This window comes from Pan troglodytes, chromosome 11 (genome assembly GCF_028858775.2).
Source record: "Pan troglodytes isolate AG18354 chromosome 11, NHGRI_mPanTro3-v2.0_pri, whole genome shotgun sequence".
In the NCBI taxonomy this organism is placed as follows: domain Eukaryota; kingdom Metazoa; phylum Chordata; class Mammalia; order Primates; family Hominidae; genus Pan; species Pan troglodytes.
Genome location: NC_072409.2, coordinates 42,644,029 through 42,660,619, shown reverse-complemented (window position 1 = coordinate 42,660,619; position 16,591 = coordinate 42,644,029). Strand labels below are relative to the sequence as shown.

Genomic DNA, 16,591 nt, shown 5'->3' with positions numbered 1-16,591 from the left:
AGCCCCAGGACCATGAATGGCAGTGGAAGGCAGACAGATTCGTGGGTGGAAGTGGGTGGTCCCCAGTAAGTCCCCTCCTTCAGGCCAGGGAGGGCCTGTAGGCTGGGGGCCTGGCTGCCAGTCAGTCCCAAGACCAGAGCAGGGACTCATGATGCCTCTTCCAGGCCGCCTGTGGCCACCCACCAACCAATTAGCATGCACTTCCTCCCCTCCGAAGGCCATAAAAGCCCCCAGCTCAGCCAGAGCAGAACAAAGGATGGAGAGGCCACCAGAAGACCAGTTGCAGAGAGGAATTACCCTTTCTGCTGACAAGACAACCTGCTGGCAGAGAGGAGCTATCCTCTCTGCTGAGAGCTTCAGAGACCTGCAGCGATGTCCAAACGACCTGTCTGCACAGAGGAGCCACCCTCTCCAGGGCCTCCTCTCTGCTGAGAGCTGAAAACTCCACTAGACAACCTGCATACAGAGAGGAGCTACCCACTGTGGACTTCCTCCCAGCTGTTGCAACACTCAGTAAAGCTCCTCTTCATATTGTTCATCTTCCACTTGTCTGCACACCTCACTCTTCCTGGATCCAGGACAAGAACTCGGGCAAAGGCCCTGCCAGCATGGAGGTTTCCAGCCAGAAAAGCAACACCCCAAAGATCCCGTCACACCACCAGCTCCAGCTCCGTGATGGTTTATAAAATGCCACGGCAACGTCAGAAAGTTACCCTATATGGTCTAAAAGAGGGGAAGCATGCATAATCCACCCCTTGTTTAGCATATCATCAAGGAATAACCATAAAAATGGGCAACCAGCAGCCCTCAGGGCTGCTCTGCCTATGGAGTAGTTATTCTTGTATTCCTTTACTTTCTTAATAAACTTGCTTTCACTTTACTCTATGGATTCGCCTGGAATTCTTTCTTGCACAAAATCCAAGAACACTCTCTTGGGGTCTGGATCAGGACCCTTTTCCCGTAACAAAGGTAGAAGACAGCTTCTATTATCAAAAGGCCTTTATCAAGCTGTGGCTTCATAATAACCAGCCCTCAATGTCAGGAGTTGATGACAGTCACTCAATATTAAATTTTGGTTTGGGGGTCTTTGTGAACTGCAAGTTCTGACTGGCTTTTAGAAAAAAAAATTGTAGCCATGACAAAAAGTATTCAATTCCTATCTCTGATATTTTCTGTTCAATAAAACTCCATAGAATTAAAACTTGAAATTCTCTAATTGTGCCTGTGATGTACTTAAGCATAGCAGAGCCTCCACTGGAGACGGGACTGTACTCATCATGAGACCTGGCCACACTCAGAACTGTCAGGAGACCTGGCTGGGCTCCTAAGTGTCTATGCACATGAGAATCCAGGAGCTTTGGTGAGTCTGGCTTTCAACAGAAAATTACAAGGCATACTAAAAGGCAAGAATTACACTTTGAAGAGACAGAATAAGCATGCAAATCAATTCAGGTATGGCAGGAATGTTAGAGTTATCAGACTGGAAATTCAAAACAACTATGATAAACATGCTAAGGGCTCCAATGAAAAAAGTCAATAACATGCAAGAATCGATGTGTGATGTAAGCAGAAAGATAGGAATTCTAGGAAATAATAAAAATACTATAAATCAGAAACACTGTAACAGAAACGAATACTTTTGATGGACTCATTACTCATGAGCCCATCATCCTGGATAGATGACGAAAGAATTTCTGGTCTTGAGGATTTGTCAGTAGAAACTTCCAAAATTGAGAAGTCATAGGAAAATGACAAAAACAAAAAACAAACAAAACCCCAGAATATCTAAGAACTGTGTGTAACATTAGCATAATGGAAATAAGAAAGAGAGAAAGGTACAGAACAAATAGTGGTGGCAATAATGACTGAGAATTTCCCTAAATTAATGTCAGATACCAAAGCAGAGATCCAGAAAGCTCAGAGAACACCAAGCAGGATTAATGCCAAAAAACCGCACCTAGCTATATCATATTCAAACTGCAGAAATGAAAGATAAAAAAAAAAAAATTTGAAAGAAGCCAGAGCAGGAAAAACAACTTATCTGTAGAGGAACAAGGATAAGAATTATGTCATAATCTCCTCAGAAACTACGCGAGCGAGAAGAGAGTAGAGTGAAATATTTGATGTGTTGAGAGAAAATAGCCACCAACAGGCCGGGTGCGGTGGCTCACGCCTGTAATCCCAGCGCTTTGGGAGGCTGAGGCGGGCGGATCACGAGGTCAGGTGATCGAGACCATCCTGGCTAGCACAGTGAAACCCCATCTCTACTAAAAATACAAAAAATTAGCTGGGCATGGTGGTGGTGGGCGCCTGTAGTCCCAGCTACTCGGGAGGCTGAGGCAGGAGAAAGGCGTGAACCCGGGAGGTGAAGCTTGCAGTGAGCCGAGATTGCGCCACTGCACTCCAGCCTGGGCGACAGAGCAAGACTCCGTCTCAAGAAAAAAAAAAAAAAAAAAAAATAGCCACCAACCTAGAGCGCTCTACTCTGCAAAACTATTCTTCAAACGTGAAGAAGAAATACAGACTTTCTCAGACAAACAAAAATTGAGTGAATTTATTGCCAACAGACTCACCTCGCAAGAAATATTACAGGAAGTTCTTCAGAGAGAGGGACCATGCTACAGGTCAGAAACTGGGATCTGTAGAAAGAAAAGTATTGGAGAAGTGAAGGAAAATTTTAAACATTTAAAAAATTTTAAACATTTAGAAAATTTAAACAATTATTCTTAATTGATCTAACAGAAAACAGTTTCTTCAAAATAATAGTGGCAACAATGCATTTGATTATGCATGCTTACATATATGTATACGAATACATATATGTGTATGTGCTTATGGATAAGTGAAATGAATGACAACAATGATACAAGGGACAGGAGGGAGGAATAAGTTTTTTTTGTTGTAAAGTACTTGTACTACCTATGAAGGGATATAGCGTTATTTGAAAGGTGACTTAGATTAGTTGTAAATGTATATTGCAAACTCTAAGGCAACTACTAAAAAAAGCAACAAAAAAAGTATCTTAGAAAGGAGAGAAAATGGAATAATCTAAAATTATCAATTATGACCTCCAAAGGCAGAAAAGGAATGGAATTTAAAAATAAAAACAAAAAACAAAGGCAATTGATAGAAAACAGTAATAAATATGGTAGATATTAATCCAACTATATCAATAATTACTTTAAATGTCAATGGTTAAATGTACCAACTAGAAGACAGATTGTCAGAGTACATCAAAAAACAAGACCCAGCTATATGTTCTCTACAAGAAACCCACATTAAATATAAAGACACATATATTAAAAGTAAATGGATGGAGAAAGATATACTGTGCCAACACTAATAGAAAGCAGGAATAATGATATTAACTTCAGAAAGAGAAGAGTTCAGAGCACAGGAGTTGTTAGGGATTTTGGAAGGGCATTTCATAATGAAAGGGGTCAATTTGGGTGATAACAATGTGTCAATAAAGGTTTATCGATCGTAACAAATGTACTCTGTAGGGGGATGTTGATAGTGGCGGAGGCTGTATGTTTGTGGAGCCAGGGAGTTGACAGAAACTCTGTACTTTCTGATTAATTTTGCTGTGAACCTATAACTGCTCTATAAAGTCTATTTTTTTTTTTTTTGAGACTGAGTCTCACTCTGTTGCCCAGGCTAGAGTGCAGTGGTGCAATCACGGCTCACTGCAACCTCTGCCTTCCGGGTTCACGCCATTCTCCTGCCTCAGCCTCCTGAGTAGCTGGGACTGTAGTACCGGCGCCCACCACCACGCCCAGCTAATTTTTTTTGTATTTTTAGTAGAGATGGGGTTTCACCGTGTTAGCCAGGATGGTGTCGATCTCCTGACCTTGTGATCCGCCCGCCTCAGCCTCCCAAAGTGTTGGGATTACAGGCATGAGCCACCACGCCCGACCTATAAAGTCTGTTTTTTTAAAGTGCACATGCCCATGAAATGACATATTTTGTAACAACCAAAGCAACAGAATGGAAATGGAAGAATTTGCATATAATGGAATACTCCATAGCAATGAAAAAGAACAAACCACAGCTGCATGTAACAACATGAGTGTATCTCACACACATAAAAGACACAAGAGAGTACATCTTGTGTTGTTTCATTCACATAAAGTTTAAGAACAGGTGAAATGAATCCCTGGTGATAGAAATCAGGATCATGATTACCTTTAGGCGGAAGGAGGTTAGAGCTAGGAGGAAGCATGATAGAATCTTCTGGGATGCTTAAAATGTTCAATATTTTGCTCCAGATGGTGGTTACACAGGTGGATTCATATCCAAAAATTCACCAAGCCATATACACTTAAGTTTTGTGCACTTTGCTGCACGGCATAGTCTTTCCCTCAGCTTGTCTTTCAGCCTGGTCCTCATCTCTAATTTTAAAACGAAATCAACAGCCACATCACAAAATAGAATTGACTTTAAAAATATGCTTAATTTTTTAAACTGAAATCCCAATTGTCCATAAGCAACGTTGCCATAAAATACAAATGGAGGGTTTCAAATTGTTTACTGGCCAGAGTATCAAGCCATTTAGCAGGCCCTTGAGAGAAGAGGTATGTTCTGGCAGAGAATCAGAGAATCATGAGCCTGAATGTACACAAAGGAGGCATGACCAGCAATGAATAGACAGGAAGGGACAGAGACTGGAGAGAATGGTTTGGTCCAGGGAAGGTTGTTAGAAATTTCTTTCACTTCACAAGCTTGCAAAAGACCTGGGTCTCAACTTCCAGCAAATCGAGATGGAGAATTTTTTAAAACCATAATTAGGTACTTTAAAGAAATCTTCAAGTTTTGCTTTAGCTATTGGCATAATTTCCTCTCTTCTCTGGGTTGCTGCAGTAGTGAGGATCTGCAAACAAAAAGGCATTCTTCATGGAAACAAGGAGAAAATAAACGGTTCTTGTTTATATCGGCACTATTTTTTTTCCTCTCTGACTTATTCATTCATGGGTTTCTCCAACTGTCTGAGTCTCTGGGAAATGGTGTGTTTGCCCATTAATCAAGGAATACCTATTTCTCCCCTTCCTGCACTACTAATCAAGAGAAGCAACATTTTCAACTTCTGAGAAGTCCATTTTAGACGTTCCTTGTATGACTCAGTTGACATGTTCACTGGTGACAGCAATCTTGCTATGACTAAGCAGCTTCTACTTTTGACATCTTCTAGTAGAAGAAATGAGTCGCTGTGTAGACATTTCCCTCCAGGTGGTCTTCACCTAGAGTATAACAATTAGCCAAGTCTATAACGGGAAACTTTCTTTCAAAGAGATCTGAATGTTGATGTATTATTGCAGAGTGTTTGCTGCCTCCAAGTTCTACCTCTCACAATGTCAGAAGATGATGACTTTCTGTGGCAATAAGGATTTTTACCAGGTCTTTATTTGGTGCCCAAGAATAATACTTTTCTTGTGTTTCAGATTTTCAAAAAAAATAAGAACATTCCTTCGAAGAAGCTGTTATCCAGCATCAGATCTCTGAATGCCGCTGACTGAAAAGCAGGCTTTTGCATGCAAGGTGGAAATCTATATTCAGTTGCAGGTAAATAGAAAACTAAACTCCTTCCTGTTAGACTGCCGTGCATGCCAGGTCTTCTAGTCCTAACTGCCCTGAGGCACTCTGCACATCACCCATGGTGGGTTTTGAGGCCCACTGGGATCATCTAGGACCTTGAGAAGGGGTTGGCTGTTACAGGAGCTCTAGTCTATAACACTGACAGACATTTCTTCTGCTCCATGTTTCATTTTCTTGTTTAACAGGTAGACCAATTTGCTACTAAGTTGGTTTCTCCAGCCTGGGCTGTGAAAAAGCAGCATCCTTTGGGAAGCATTTTGCACTTACTGCAATATTCCAGCGATGCCAAGTCACAATCTCAGTGAGCTCCACACTTACTCAGGTAAATTCAACTAATTCATGTGCTATGTTAGCTAAATGGAAAAATATTGATTCAACCGTTCTGCTTACAAAGATTGTTAGATTTTATACTAAGTCAGAATTTCATCTGCCTCCTTTCTGACATTTGTGTAAAGGTTGGATGCCTATAACACTGAAAATAATTTATAATATACTGACCTCTATGAGCTTACAGTGGTATAGTGCTGTAAGCTATTAACATCCTTATTTACCCTGAGAGGATGCAGGATAGTTAGAAACACAGATAATTGGTATTGTAAGGCCAATTGCCTATGTCTTAAGAATAATTATCATTATTTTCCTGGCATTTTATTTAGGAATAGGCTAATGGCATTCTTTATAAACAGTGCTATTTTATTCTTAAGTTTAGCTCTGTTTCTTACATAAAGATAATTCCTTAAGATCCTTTTTTCAAAATTCTAAAAGGACCTGTCTTTTACTACAAAAACTTTAATAATTTTTATTTTTTCCAATGTTTTATTATGAACATTTTCTAACATATAGAAAATTCAGAAGAAAAATACAATGAACACTCATATCACTTAGACACCTACCATTTAGATTCAACAATTGTTAACATTTTGCCAGATAAGTGGGTGTGTGCACTTGTGTGTGTATGTTGTTTGCTGAACCTATATCAAAATAAGCAACAGACTTCATGATATTCTTCCCTAAATATTTCAGGGTCATCTCCTAAAAATAGGGCATTCCACTACATGATCACAATACTACTAACACATCCAAGAAAATTAGCAATTATTATAATATTATCTTATACCCAGATCATGTACAAATTTTCTCATTTGTTCCTTAGATATATATTTAAGCATGTGTTGAATGGCTGGGTTTTGTTTTAAATCCAGGTTTATATATTGCATTTTGTTTCTGTATTTCTTTTAATCTCTTTTAACGCAACAGTGTTCTCAGTAGCACCCTCATGCCCCATCACATCTTCTTTTCTTTGGCATTGAATTTTTAAAGCATCCAGGACCGTTGTTTTGTATCATGTCTCAAATATGTTTATTTCTTCATAGTGTCCTATAGCTGGTTCATCTCCTGTGTATTTGTCATAAACTGTAAGTTGAAGTCCTTTAGCTGCATCTTAAATATTTGATCCTAGTTATAGCCACTTATGTTGGCTTTTCTATCGTTGCATGTAAATAAGACTTGACCTTATTTAATAAACTAAAGTCTTTCTGATTTTATAAAATATAAGTGCCTCTAAGTGAGACCTCTCTCCTGTACTTTATGACTTCTTAGTAAATGCATAGCACATATTTACCATCTGAATCACACCATTCAGATTCAATCTCTCTGGATTCTTGTAAGTCATCCAAAATTTTTCATTTAGAATGTGGTGTACTACACTCAAAATTACTCTTTTCCTGCCAATATGCTGTCTTTTTTTCCTTAGGATTATCTCTTTGGAGATTTTTAATTAAATATATTCTTTTCTACTGATAGGCAGTTAAAGTCTGAAACTTTAAACATCTGGTTATCTACTTCTAGGGTAATAATGTATTTTAGAAAAACCTAGAAATTAATGCAATTTATAAAAATAACTAAATTCTTTAGTGTACAAACTAAGTGTGAGAGAAATCTGTATGCTAATTCTAGAATGTGCAGAAACATAAAGTAGAATAGTCTCTAGACAAGTGTGAAATTTTTAATTAATCCAAGCTATATCTGAAAAAGTGATGTTTGAGGGTTTCAGAGTGATTGTAAATTAAACTAATTACAAATTGATTACCATTGATAAGTTGGTCCTTTAAATTCTTAAGATAAAATGAAAGCTGAATTTTTATTTGTGACTGATTTGACTATTTCTGTACAATATTTGCTTTAGGGAAACATTTTAGTGTTTTCAAAATTCACCTTTTAGCTGGATCCAGTGATACGTCTGACAAAATGACAGGCAATTTGGAAAGCGAACATGAAAATATCTGAGGAAGGGCAGTCCAGACTGAAGGAACTGCAAATACAACAAACCTAGAGACAAACCATCAACCAATACTTAGCAAAAAAACTAGACTAGGAAAAATGTCTGAAAAACCCTAGACCACCTATGTCCTCACTTGCTACAACTTGAATAGTCCTAAAAATATTCCCATGAATACTACATTTAAGAAGAATATTCAAGAAGAATAATCCTTAAAAATATACTTGTGATAAATTGGGTAAATTTAGCAAATTGTTTTTAGGCAAATCGATGCTTTGCTAAGTTGACTTATAGAGGACTGGTTTTCAATCAATTGATTTCTGGCTAATTTACCTACAGCTGTGCCTGCTGCAGAATAGACATTTAGTAAATGTTTATTGAAAGAATGATAGGAAAAAGCTTGCATGTGAAACAAAATGCCAAGGATTGTATTGAGTATTGTATCTGAGAGCAATAACTTAACTGGAAACTAATTTGGGTTTGTGGCTTATCTGCCTTTCTGATATTTGATCCCATCCAAAAACCATCTGCAGGTTTTTTAACTGCAAAGCCTCACAAGACCTATCTCTGGCCCAGTTTATCTCCTGGTGCCTTCCTTTCATCTTCAAAGCAGGCCCCAGGAACTCAGCTTTCTTTCCTCTCCAGCAACTCAGCCATCCTTTCTATCCCTTCAGATTTTGTTTCATACCACTGCATAATCTCCCTCATTTTGCATTTTCTTCTACATCTGTAGATAAGCACAGAAACCTAAAAAATTTAAGGATCTTATTCCTGATCTCTGAAAAGAAATAGGATAATGAAGTAACCAATCTGGTAGAAGTGAGTAAGGTTATAGAATCCTTCCATAATTATCAAGTTATCTGTTACTTGTCCCTTTCAAGATGGTAAATGGATCTAGGAGTATGAGACTTTTGTGTGTGCCTTTTTCTCTCCCCACTAAATTATATGAATTAGTTTTATCTCTTTAGGATTTGCCAAAAAGCAAAGTGGTTATCATTATTGGTTAAACACATTGATATTTATTTATTTTAGCAAACATGAAAGCAATTGTTACAACAGGACTACAACAGTCAGCAGAACTGGGTCCCAGCTGGTGGTGACTCCAGAAAATAGTCAGGGTCCCACCTTGTGCCCACTCTTCCATACCTTTCCTGAATAGTCATCAGTGTTCTAGGTCTGGTATATGTTCCCTGAAAGGCAGCAAAGAAAGAGAGTACAGACTGTAGTGTCCCTGATAAGATCATATGTGGATCTCCTAATATCAATTTGGCTTGAATACAAGGACTACTTTCCTATTCCAAGGGCAGGGTAGAGGTACATACCTAGGACATGGAATGGCAGATGTCTGAAATATACATTGCAGACCACCACACTTCACTGAGGTGTTGCCCTCTGCATTTATTCCTGAGGGTGGAGTTCACTAAACCACTTTCCTTCTCACCCCATTTTTAGATACAATCAAGGTAGAATAATAGGTGTTTCCTAAACTCAAATTGGCAGTTTGCAGTTTCTAGGACATCAGCAATGAATGACACCCTTTTAGTGAACCCTGGCCCTTCCCCTTCCCCCTAGGAATGATGAACATAGTTCATGTCTTTACTAATTGTCTGTGACCCAAGCATCATACTGAGCACAACGTGTAAATATCAAGAAGACAGTGTTCAAGGGCAAGGCTTCAGTATATGAGGGGCAGCAGAAGTGATGGGGGGGAGGAGGAGTGGAAGATCAAGGCTGAGCCATTCCCCAGAGGGATCTTGTTACCAGGAACGTTGCCAAGGCAGGGGCTTTTGCAGCTGTGTAAAGAGCAGATTAGGAGCAAGATAGAAGCCTGTCGTGAAAACTGGGGCCCAAGATCAGGGCTGGACAACATCAAGCATCTTTGCTGCTAGAGTACCTAAGTGTTGAGTCACAGCAACTTAATCCCTCCTATTAATACCTGGTTTGATTCTAGAGACTGGGGTGAGGCTGAGTCCCCTATTGGCTGCCAGAATTTCAGCTGCAGGGAGACAAACTCCAGGAAATCTACAAGTTAGGCAAGAAGGATATGGGGAAACAGAGGTCAGTTTCCAGAGAATTAAACAACTGACATGAAAGACTTAAGGGCTGTTCCTGGTAAAGGAATCTTTACGTGTAGGAACTGGGCAAGGAGAAAAAGAGTCCAGTTGCATTCACATTCTCACCTGAGTGACAAGAGAAGGCAAGATAACTAAGCGGAACTTTTTTCATTCTGTTGCTTTCTAAATTTTCAAACTAAGTTTAAAGAACAATGAGACTAAGTCTGTAGGTCACGACAACCTGGCAACTTCAAGTTAGACCTCCACAATCATGAGTGTTTGCTCTCACCTATCAATACCATGCCATTCTGAGATTGCCAGACCAGCCTTCTTCCCAGCCCTGGCACCCAGGGCTCTGGCTCAGCTCTTTAATACCTACTTCCCTGTGCTGACCTGATGCAGGAACTGCTGGCCTTCCAGCTTGTCCAATGTCAGCCTAGCTCAAAACTGGGTCTTCATACCTACAGTCCAAAAAAGGTGTTGAACTTGCTAATCTAAAGGCATCAAAGGGCTGCAATATGTTGGAGTGGAAAGAGGAATAGAAACTTAATGAAGTTGCCAGAGAGCAACAAGAAACCAAGAACAGGCAGAGCTTAATTTTAGGCTCCAGGGATTTTCCCAGACTTATTTTCACTGTTTCTTAGGGCTCCAATTTTCTAAGTCCTTTATTCTTCAGTCAAATGGAAGTACAAGGAAATGTGAGAACTCTAGATGAGTCCCTGAAGTCATTGATACTAATCAAATGGCCCTGGCAGCTCAGATCAGCAGGCACTTTGGGAGCATCAGCAATGACCCCTGTGTCCTTGGGATGTCACTCTCCTGCTATAAAGTCTTCAGTGGATCTCTACTGCCTTGGAATAACTGGACTCTCTAGCCTCACCTTTAAAATCTTCCAGGAACCCTTTCTCTCACTAATCCCCTTCAGGCAGCAAATACTCCAGCAAAACTTAATCACTGGTTTTTCACACTTGACATGAACTTTTTCCATTTTCTGACTTTTCTCAAAGTTTACCTTGTGTAGAATAATATTTTATCTAACTGACACATCTAAATATAACTATTCTTCAATGCCAGCTAAAAGCTTTGTTTTAATCTTAAGTTTTGGCAGAACAAATTCCTGCCCTTTAGTCTTATTTTTCAAAATTGATTTAACTATTTGTGGATCTTCATTCTTCTATATACATTTTAAAATAAGTAAAGTCCTTAAAAACATCTAGCTACAGTTTCAATTGGCATGCTATAGATTTATGAATCATTTGTCAGTGGGGGGTGTGGATACTTTTAGAATGTTAAATGATCTTATCTGTAAAGATAAACTATTTCTCCATTTATTCAGAACTTCGCATCTCGTAATAGGTTTTTAAAACTTTAACCATGGAGGTCTTTCACATTCTTTCAAAAGTTTACTGACATGTTATAGTTGTTTTTACTGCTGTGTACAGCAGCTTATTTCCTAATTATGTTTTCTAGATGGTCATTGCTGCTGCAGAGAAATGTTATGGACTTTTTAAAACTGATCTTGTATCCAGCAACTTTGCTGAACTTCTTGATTTGTTTTACCTTCTTGACCTGTTATAATATCTATGTGTAATGCTACTCTTTGCCTTTAGAAGATATTTTTGGCTTTAAGTCTTTTGATAGATTTAAGATCAAGATTGGTACTCTGGCCTTTTTTATTGTTTATATTTCTTTTGCATATGTTTTTAGCACTTTTAATTTCTACCTTTCTATGTCTTTTTGTTTTAAAGTGTAAGAATGTCTTATACTTAGCGCTTTGTTTTGTAATCCAATATGAGTGCCATTTACTATAATTACTGTTTTATCAGGATTTATTTTTTCATTTTATATTTCCTTTTACTACGTGGCTTCTTCTTCCTCTTCCTAGTTCATCTTGTGTTCTTCCAAATACACAAAAATGATTTCTGCTGCTTTGAGATTTATATTCTAATTTATTCTTCTAGTAAGTTATCCCTAAGTTGTCCTTTTTGACTGGGGCTTATTTCACTTAACATAATGTCTTAAAGTTTCATCCATGTTGTAGTATGTACCAGAATTTCATTCTTTTTAAAGGCTGAATAATATTTCATTGTATGTATATACCATATTTTGTCTGCATTCATCTATCAGTGGACACTTGAGTTGCTTCCACTTTTGGCTATTGTGATAATGTTGCTATTACAATAGCAACAACATTGCTCTATGTCTGTCTTTCTGTCCTTCAGTATCACACTGTTTTGATTACTGTAGCTTTGAAATAAGAAAGTATATGACCTACAACTTTGTTATTTTACAAGATTGAGTTGGCTATACGAAGTCTCTTGAGATTCTGTATGAATTTCAGAATGGATTTTTTATTGCTATGAAAAAGCATTGGAATATCAATAGGGATTGCATTGAATCTGTGGTATGCTTTGGGTAGCAGTGACATCTCAACAATATCGAGTCTTCCAATTCATGAACACTGTTTTTTCCCCCATTTATTTGTGTCTTCTTTAATATCTTTCAGCAATATTTTGTAGTTTTTAGTGTACAAGTCTTTCAACTCCTTAGTTGTATTAATTCCTAAGTGGCTTTTGTTGTTCTTGGCTGGAGGAGATGCTATTGTAAGTTGAAATATTTTCTTAATTTCCTTTTTGGTTTATTCATTGCTAATGTTTAGAAAAGCAATGATTTTTGCATGTCGATTTTGTGATTTTGCAACTTTCCCAAATCAGTTTATTAGCTCTAACCGATTTGTTTGTGTAAAATCTTTAGGGTTTTCTACATATAAAATGATGTCATCTGTGAACAGAGACAATGTTATTCCTTCTTTTCCAATTGCGATGCCTTTAATTTTTCTTTCTTACTTCACTGCACTGACTATGAATTCTAGTACTATGTTGAATAGAAGTGGCAAAACAGCATCCTTGCCTTATTCCTGATCTTAGAGGAAAAGCTTTCACTCTTTCACCATTGAGTGTGATGTTTGAGCTGTGGGTTGTTCATATATGGCTTTTATTATGTTGTGGTAATTTCCTTCTAGTCCTAGTTTGTTGAGTTTTTTTTTTTTTCTAATCATGAAAGGGTATTGAACTATGTCAAATACTTTCTCTGTATCAATTGAGATGATTGTGTGTTTTTATGTCCTTTACTTGTTAATGTGGTGCATTACATTGATTTTTGTGTATTGAGCCATCCTTGTATTCCAGTAATAAATCCCACCTGGTCATGGTGTGTAATCCTTTTAATATACTCTTGAATTTGGCTTGCTAGTATTTTGTTGAGTATTTTGCCTCAATAATCTTAAGGGATATTAGTTTTCTTTCCTGGTAGCATATTTCTCTGGCTTTGATATCAAGTAATGCTGGACTTACAGACTTAGATAAGAACTGCTCACTCCTCTTTATTTTTTTGGAAGAGTTTGAGAAGGATTGGCATTAATCTTTCTTTGAATGTTTGGTAGAATTCACCAGTGAAGACACCTGCTCCGAGGCTTTTCTTTGTTAGGAGGTTTTTGATTATTAATTCAATTGCCTTACTCATTAAAAAGGTCTACTCAGATTTTATATTTCTTTATAATTTAGTTTTGGTAGGTTGTGTGTTTCTAGGAATTTGTCAGTTTCATCTGGGTTATCTAATTTGTTGGTTTACAATTGTTCATGCTACTGTCATAATTCTTTTTATTTCTATAAAATCAGCAATTTTTTATTTTTATTTCAATCACTTGAGTCATCTTTTTTTAAGTCAATCTAGCTAAAAGTTTGTCAATTTTCTTGAGCTTTTAAAAGAACCAACTCTCAGTTTTGCTGATTTTCTCTATTATTTTTCTATTCTCCATGTCTATTCTCATCTTTGTTATTTTTTTCCCTTTGCTAGGCTTGGGTTTAGTTTGTACTTGTTTTTCCAGTTCCATAAGGTAGAAAGTTAGAGCACTGATTTGAGAGCTTTCTTCTTTTTTAATGTAAGCATTTACAGCTATAATTTTCCTTCTTCTGACTACATTCACTGCATCCTGTAAGTTTTAGTATGTTGTTTTTATTTTCATTTGTCTCAAGATATTTTCTAATTTCCCTTGTGATTTCTTCTTTGACCCTTTAGATGTTTAAGAGTGTGTTGTTTACTTTCCACAATTTGTGAATTTTTCTTTTTTTCTTCCGCTGTTGATTTCTAGTTTCATTCCATTTTGATTGGGAAAGATACACAGTATGATTTCAATCTTTTAAAATTTATTCAGGCTTGTTTTGTGACCTAACATATAGTCTACCCTGGAGAATGCTCCCTGTGCAGTTGAGAAAAATATATATTCTGCTGTTGTTGGGCATAGTATTCTCTATATGTCTGTTAGTCCAATTTGTCTACAGTGTTGTTTGTGTTATTTATTTATTTTCTGTCTACTTGTAATATTTGCCATTGAGAATGTGGTATTAAAGTCTCCTGCTATTATTGTAGCCAATATTTTCAATAGGGTCTTTGTGTGGCAACCTTTCTGAGGTTTTATATGGCTGAGATTATTTCTATTGCACTTTTCATATTTAAATGCCAATCCAGATGAGTGCAAGATTCTAGCTTCAAAGATTTTTTTCTCCAATACTAAAAAAGTATAACTCAGGCCTGGCATGGTAGCTAACGCCTGTAATCCCAGCATTTTGGGAGGCCAAGGCAGGTGGATCACGAGGTCAAGAGATTGAGACCATCCTGGCCAACATGGTGTAACCCCATCTCTACTAAAAATACAAAAATTAGCCGGGCATGGTGGTGCACGCCTGTAGTCCCAGCTACTTGGGAGGCTGAGGCAGGAGAATCGCTTGACACTGGGAGGCAGAGGTTGCAGTGAGCCGATTGCGCCACTGCACTCTAGCCTGGTGACAGAGCGAGACTCTGTCTCAAAAAAAAAAAAAAAAAAAAACCTATATCTCAGTTTTTTGTTTTGTTTTGTTTTGTTTTTTGAGATGGAGTCTCACTCTGTCACCCAGGCTGGAGTGCAGTGGTGCAAACTCAGTTCACTGCAACTTCTGCCTCCTGGGGTCAAGCGATTCTCCTGCCTCAGCCTCCCGAGTAGCTGGGATTACAGGCATGCGCCACCACACCCAGCTAATTTTTGTATATTTAGTAGAGGTGGGCTTTCACCACGTTGGCCAGGCTGGTCTCGAACTCCTGACTTTGTGATCTGCCCACCTCGGCCTCTCAAAGTGCTGAGATTACAGATGCATGCCACCATGCCCAGCTAATTTTTGTATATTTAGTAGAGGTGGGTTTTCACCATGTTGGCCAGGCTGGTCTCGAACTCCTGACTTCGTGATCCACCCGCCTCATCCTCCCAAAGTGCTGGGATTACAGGCATGAGCCACTATGCCCGGCCAACTCAGCTGCCATTTTTGCAGAAGTTTTTAAAGTGTCTAATATGAATATGTTACCTGTTCATTTGTAAGGGATGTTTCTTTCTGAAAACTTTTAGAAATTTGCCTTTGATATTCTTAAATTTTACTATATACTGTGTCTAAGTATGAAAATGATTCCAATAATAGCTGTACTATTTAACTATGTAAGAATTTGTGTACTCTCCATGTTTTAGCCAAAATTTTTGGAGACATTGATGACTTTGGGTTTTATGAGGGTAGGAACTATGTTTTTCTGTTTCATAGCTGTTATCTTCAGTGCCTAGCGGTGTTCTTAGTATATGGCAGATGTACTAAACAAATATTTGTTGAATGAATGAATAACTGAATCGTCACCCAGGTGACTGGCAACTTTTCTAAGATTTTCTAAAATATATTATTTCTTTTGCAATTTGTCTCAATAACTAGGGATTTTTTTACAGCAGACAAATAAGAAAAAGACATCTAATAGAATTCAACACTAAACTGAGTTAGTTTCAGTAAGTGGTCTACAGGTTATAAGAAATATTAAAAAATACATAGTTAGGAAAAGAACCATGCAAATTACCATTGGCTTATACACTCATATCTGAAATCTGAAAGATACTAGTCTTGGTCAAATATGCATCAGTATGTATTTATACAGTATGAGTCACTGTATAGTATCACACTGTACTTGGTTTACAACCCTTTCTTCCCTGCTAAACTGTGACCAACTTGGAAAAACCATGTTTTTGAAGGAGTAATATAGATGACAAGAAATTTATACTTTATTCCTTTAGACTAGTGATACGTACCACAATAATTAAAATACTTAAAAGCAGAAAAAAGTGGTAATTTTAACTTTTTTCCTTCAAGAATATCCTCTTTTATCAATGAATGCTAAGTTAAAACACAAACAAAAGTGGAAGACAGAATGTGGACTTTCTTCGTTTAATTCATCTTTGTTATGGTCTTAGGCTTATTTTGCTTAGTGGAATTATTATTTTCTAATGATATTTGACCATGTGTGAACTCCCCCCATCATCTCCTTTTCTTAACTATCATCTAAAAATACAGTACAAATGTCCACCTTTAACAGGCATGTAAATTTTCAAGGTGCCATAGACTTAGGAACTGACATAGTCTTTCTTTAAGAAAAGTAATACGGCCAGCGCGGTGGCTCATGCCTGTAATCCCAGCACTTTGGGAGGCTGAGGCGGGGGGGATCACAAGGTCAGGAGATCAAGACCATCCTGGATAACACGGTGAAACCCCATCTCTACTAAAAATACAAAAAATTAGCCAGGCGTGGTGGTGGGTGCCTGTAATCC

At 37.8% G+C, this 16,591-nt stretch overlaps 2 protein-coding genes across 12 annotated transcripts in view; one reads left to right on the top strand and one right to left on the bottom strand.

Annotated features, from left to right (window-relative positions):
* The window catches only part of LOC107976725 (uncharacterized), a 101,980-nt gene that overhangs the window by 76,168 nt on the left and 9,221 nt on the right, over window positions 1-16,591 (bottom strand). For 6 of the 7 annotated variants that reach the window (XR_010148630.1, XR_010148629.1, XR_010148631.1 and 3 more), the window contains exon 2: window positions 2,574-2,639. Coding sequence is in view for 4 of the 7 variants with exons in the window: in XM_063787654.1 (XP_063643724.1) it covers window positions 2,626-2,639 (14 nt within the window). In the remaining 3 variants the exon portion in view is untranslated. Of the gene's footprint in view, window positions 1-2,573; window positions 2,640-4,185; window positions 4,392-16,591 lie in introns of all 7 variants that reach the window. The other variant, XM_063787651.1, reaches the window with a different exon arrangement.
* ERCC6L2 (ERCC excision repair 6 like 2) overlaps window positions 5,131-16,591 on the top strand; it is a 184,625-nt gene continuing 173,164 nt past the window's right edge. Inside the window, exons 1-3 of one of the 5 annotated variants that reach the window (XM_063787645.1) lie at window positions 5,131-5,350; window positions 5,439-5,559; window positions 5,778-5,914. In XM_063787645.1, coding sequence (XP_063643715.1) covers window positions 5,875-5,914 — 40 coding nt within the window. In that variant the 5' untranslated portion in view covers window positions 5,131-5,350; window positions 5,439-5,559; window positions 5,778-5,874. The other 4 variants (XM_063787644.1, XM_063787648.1, XM_063787646.1 and 1 more) reach the window with 4 other exon arrangements.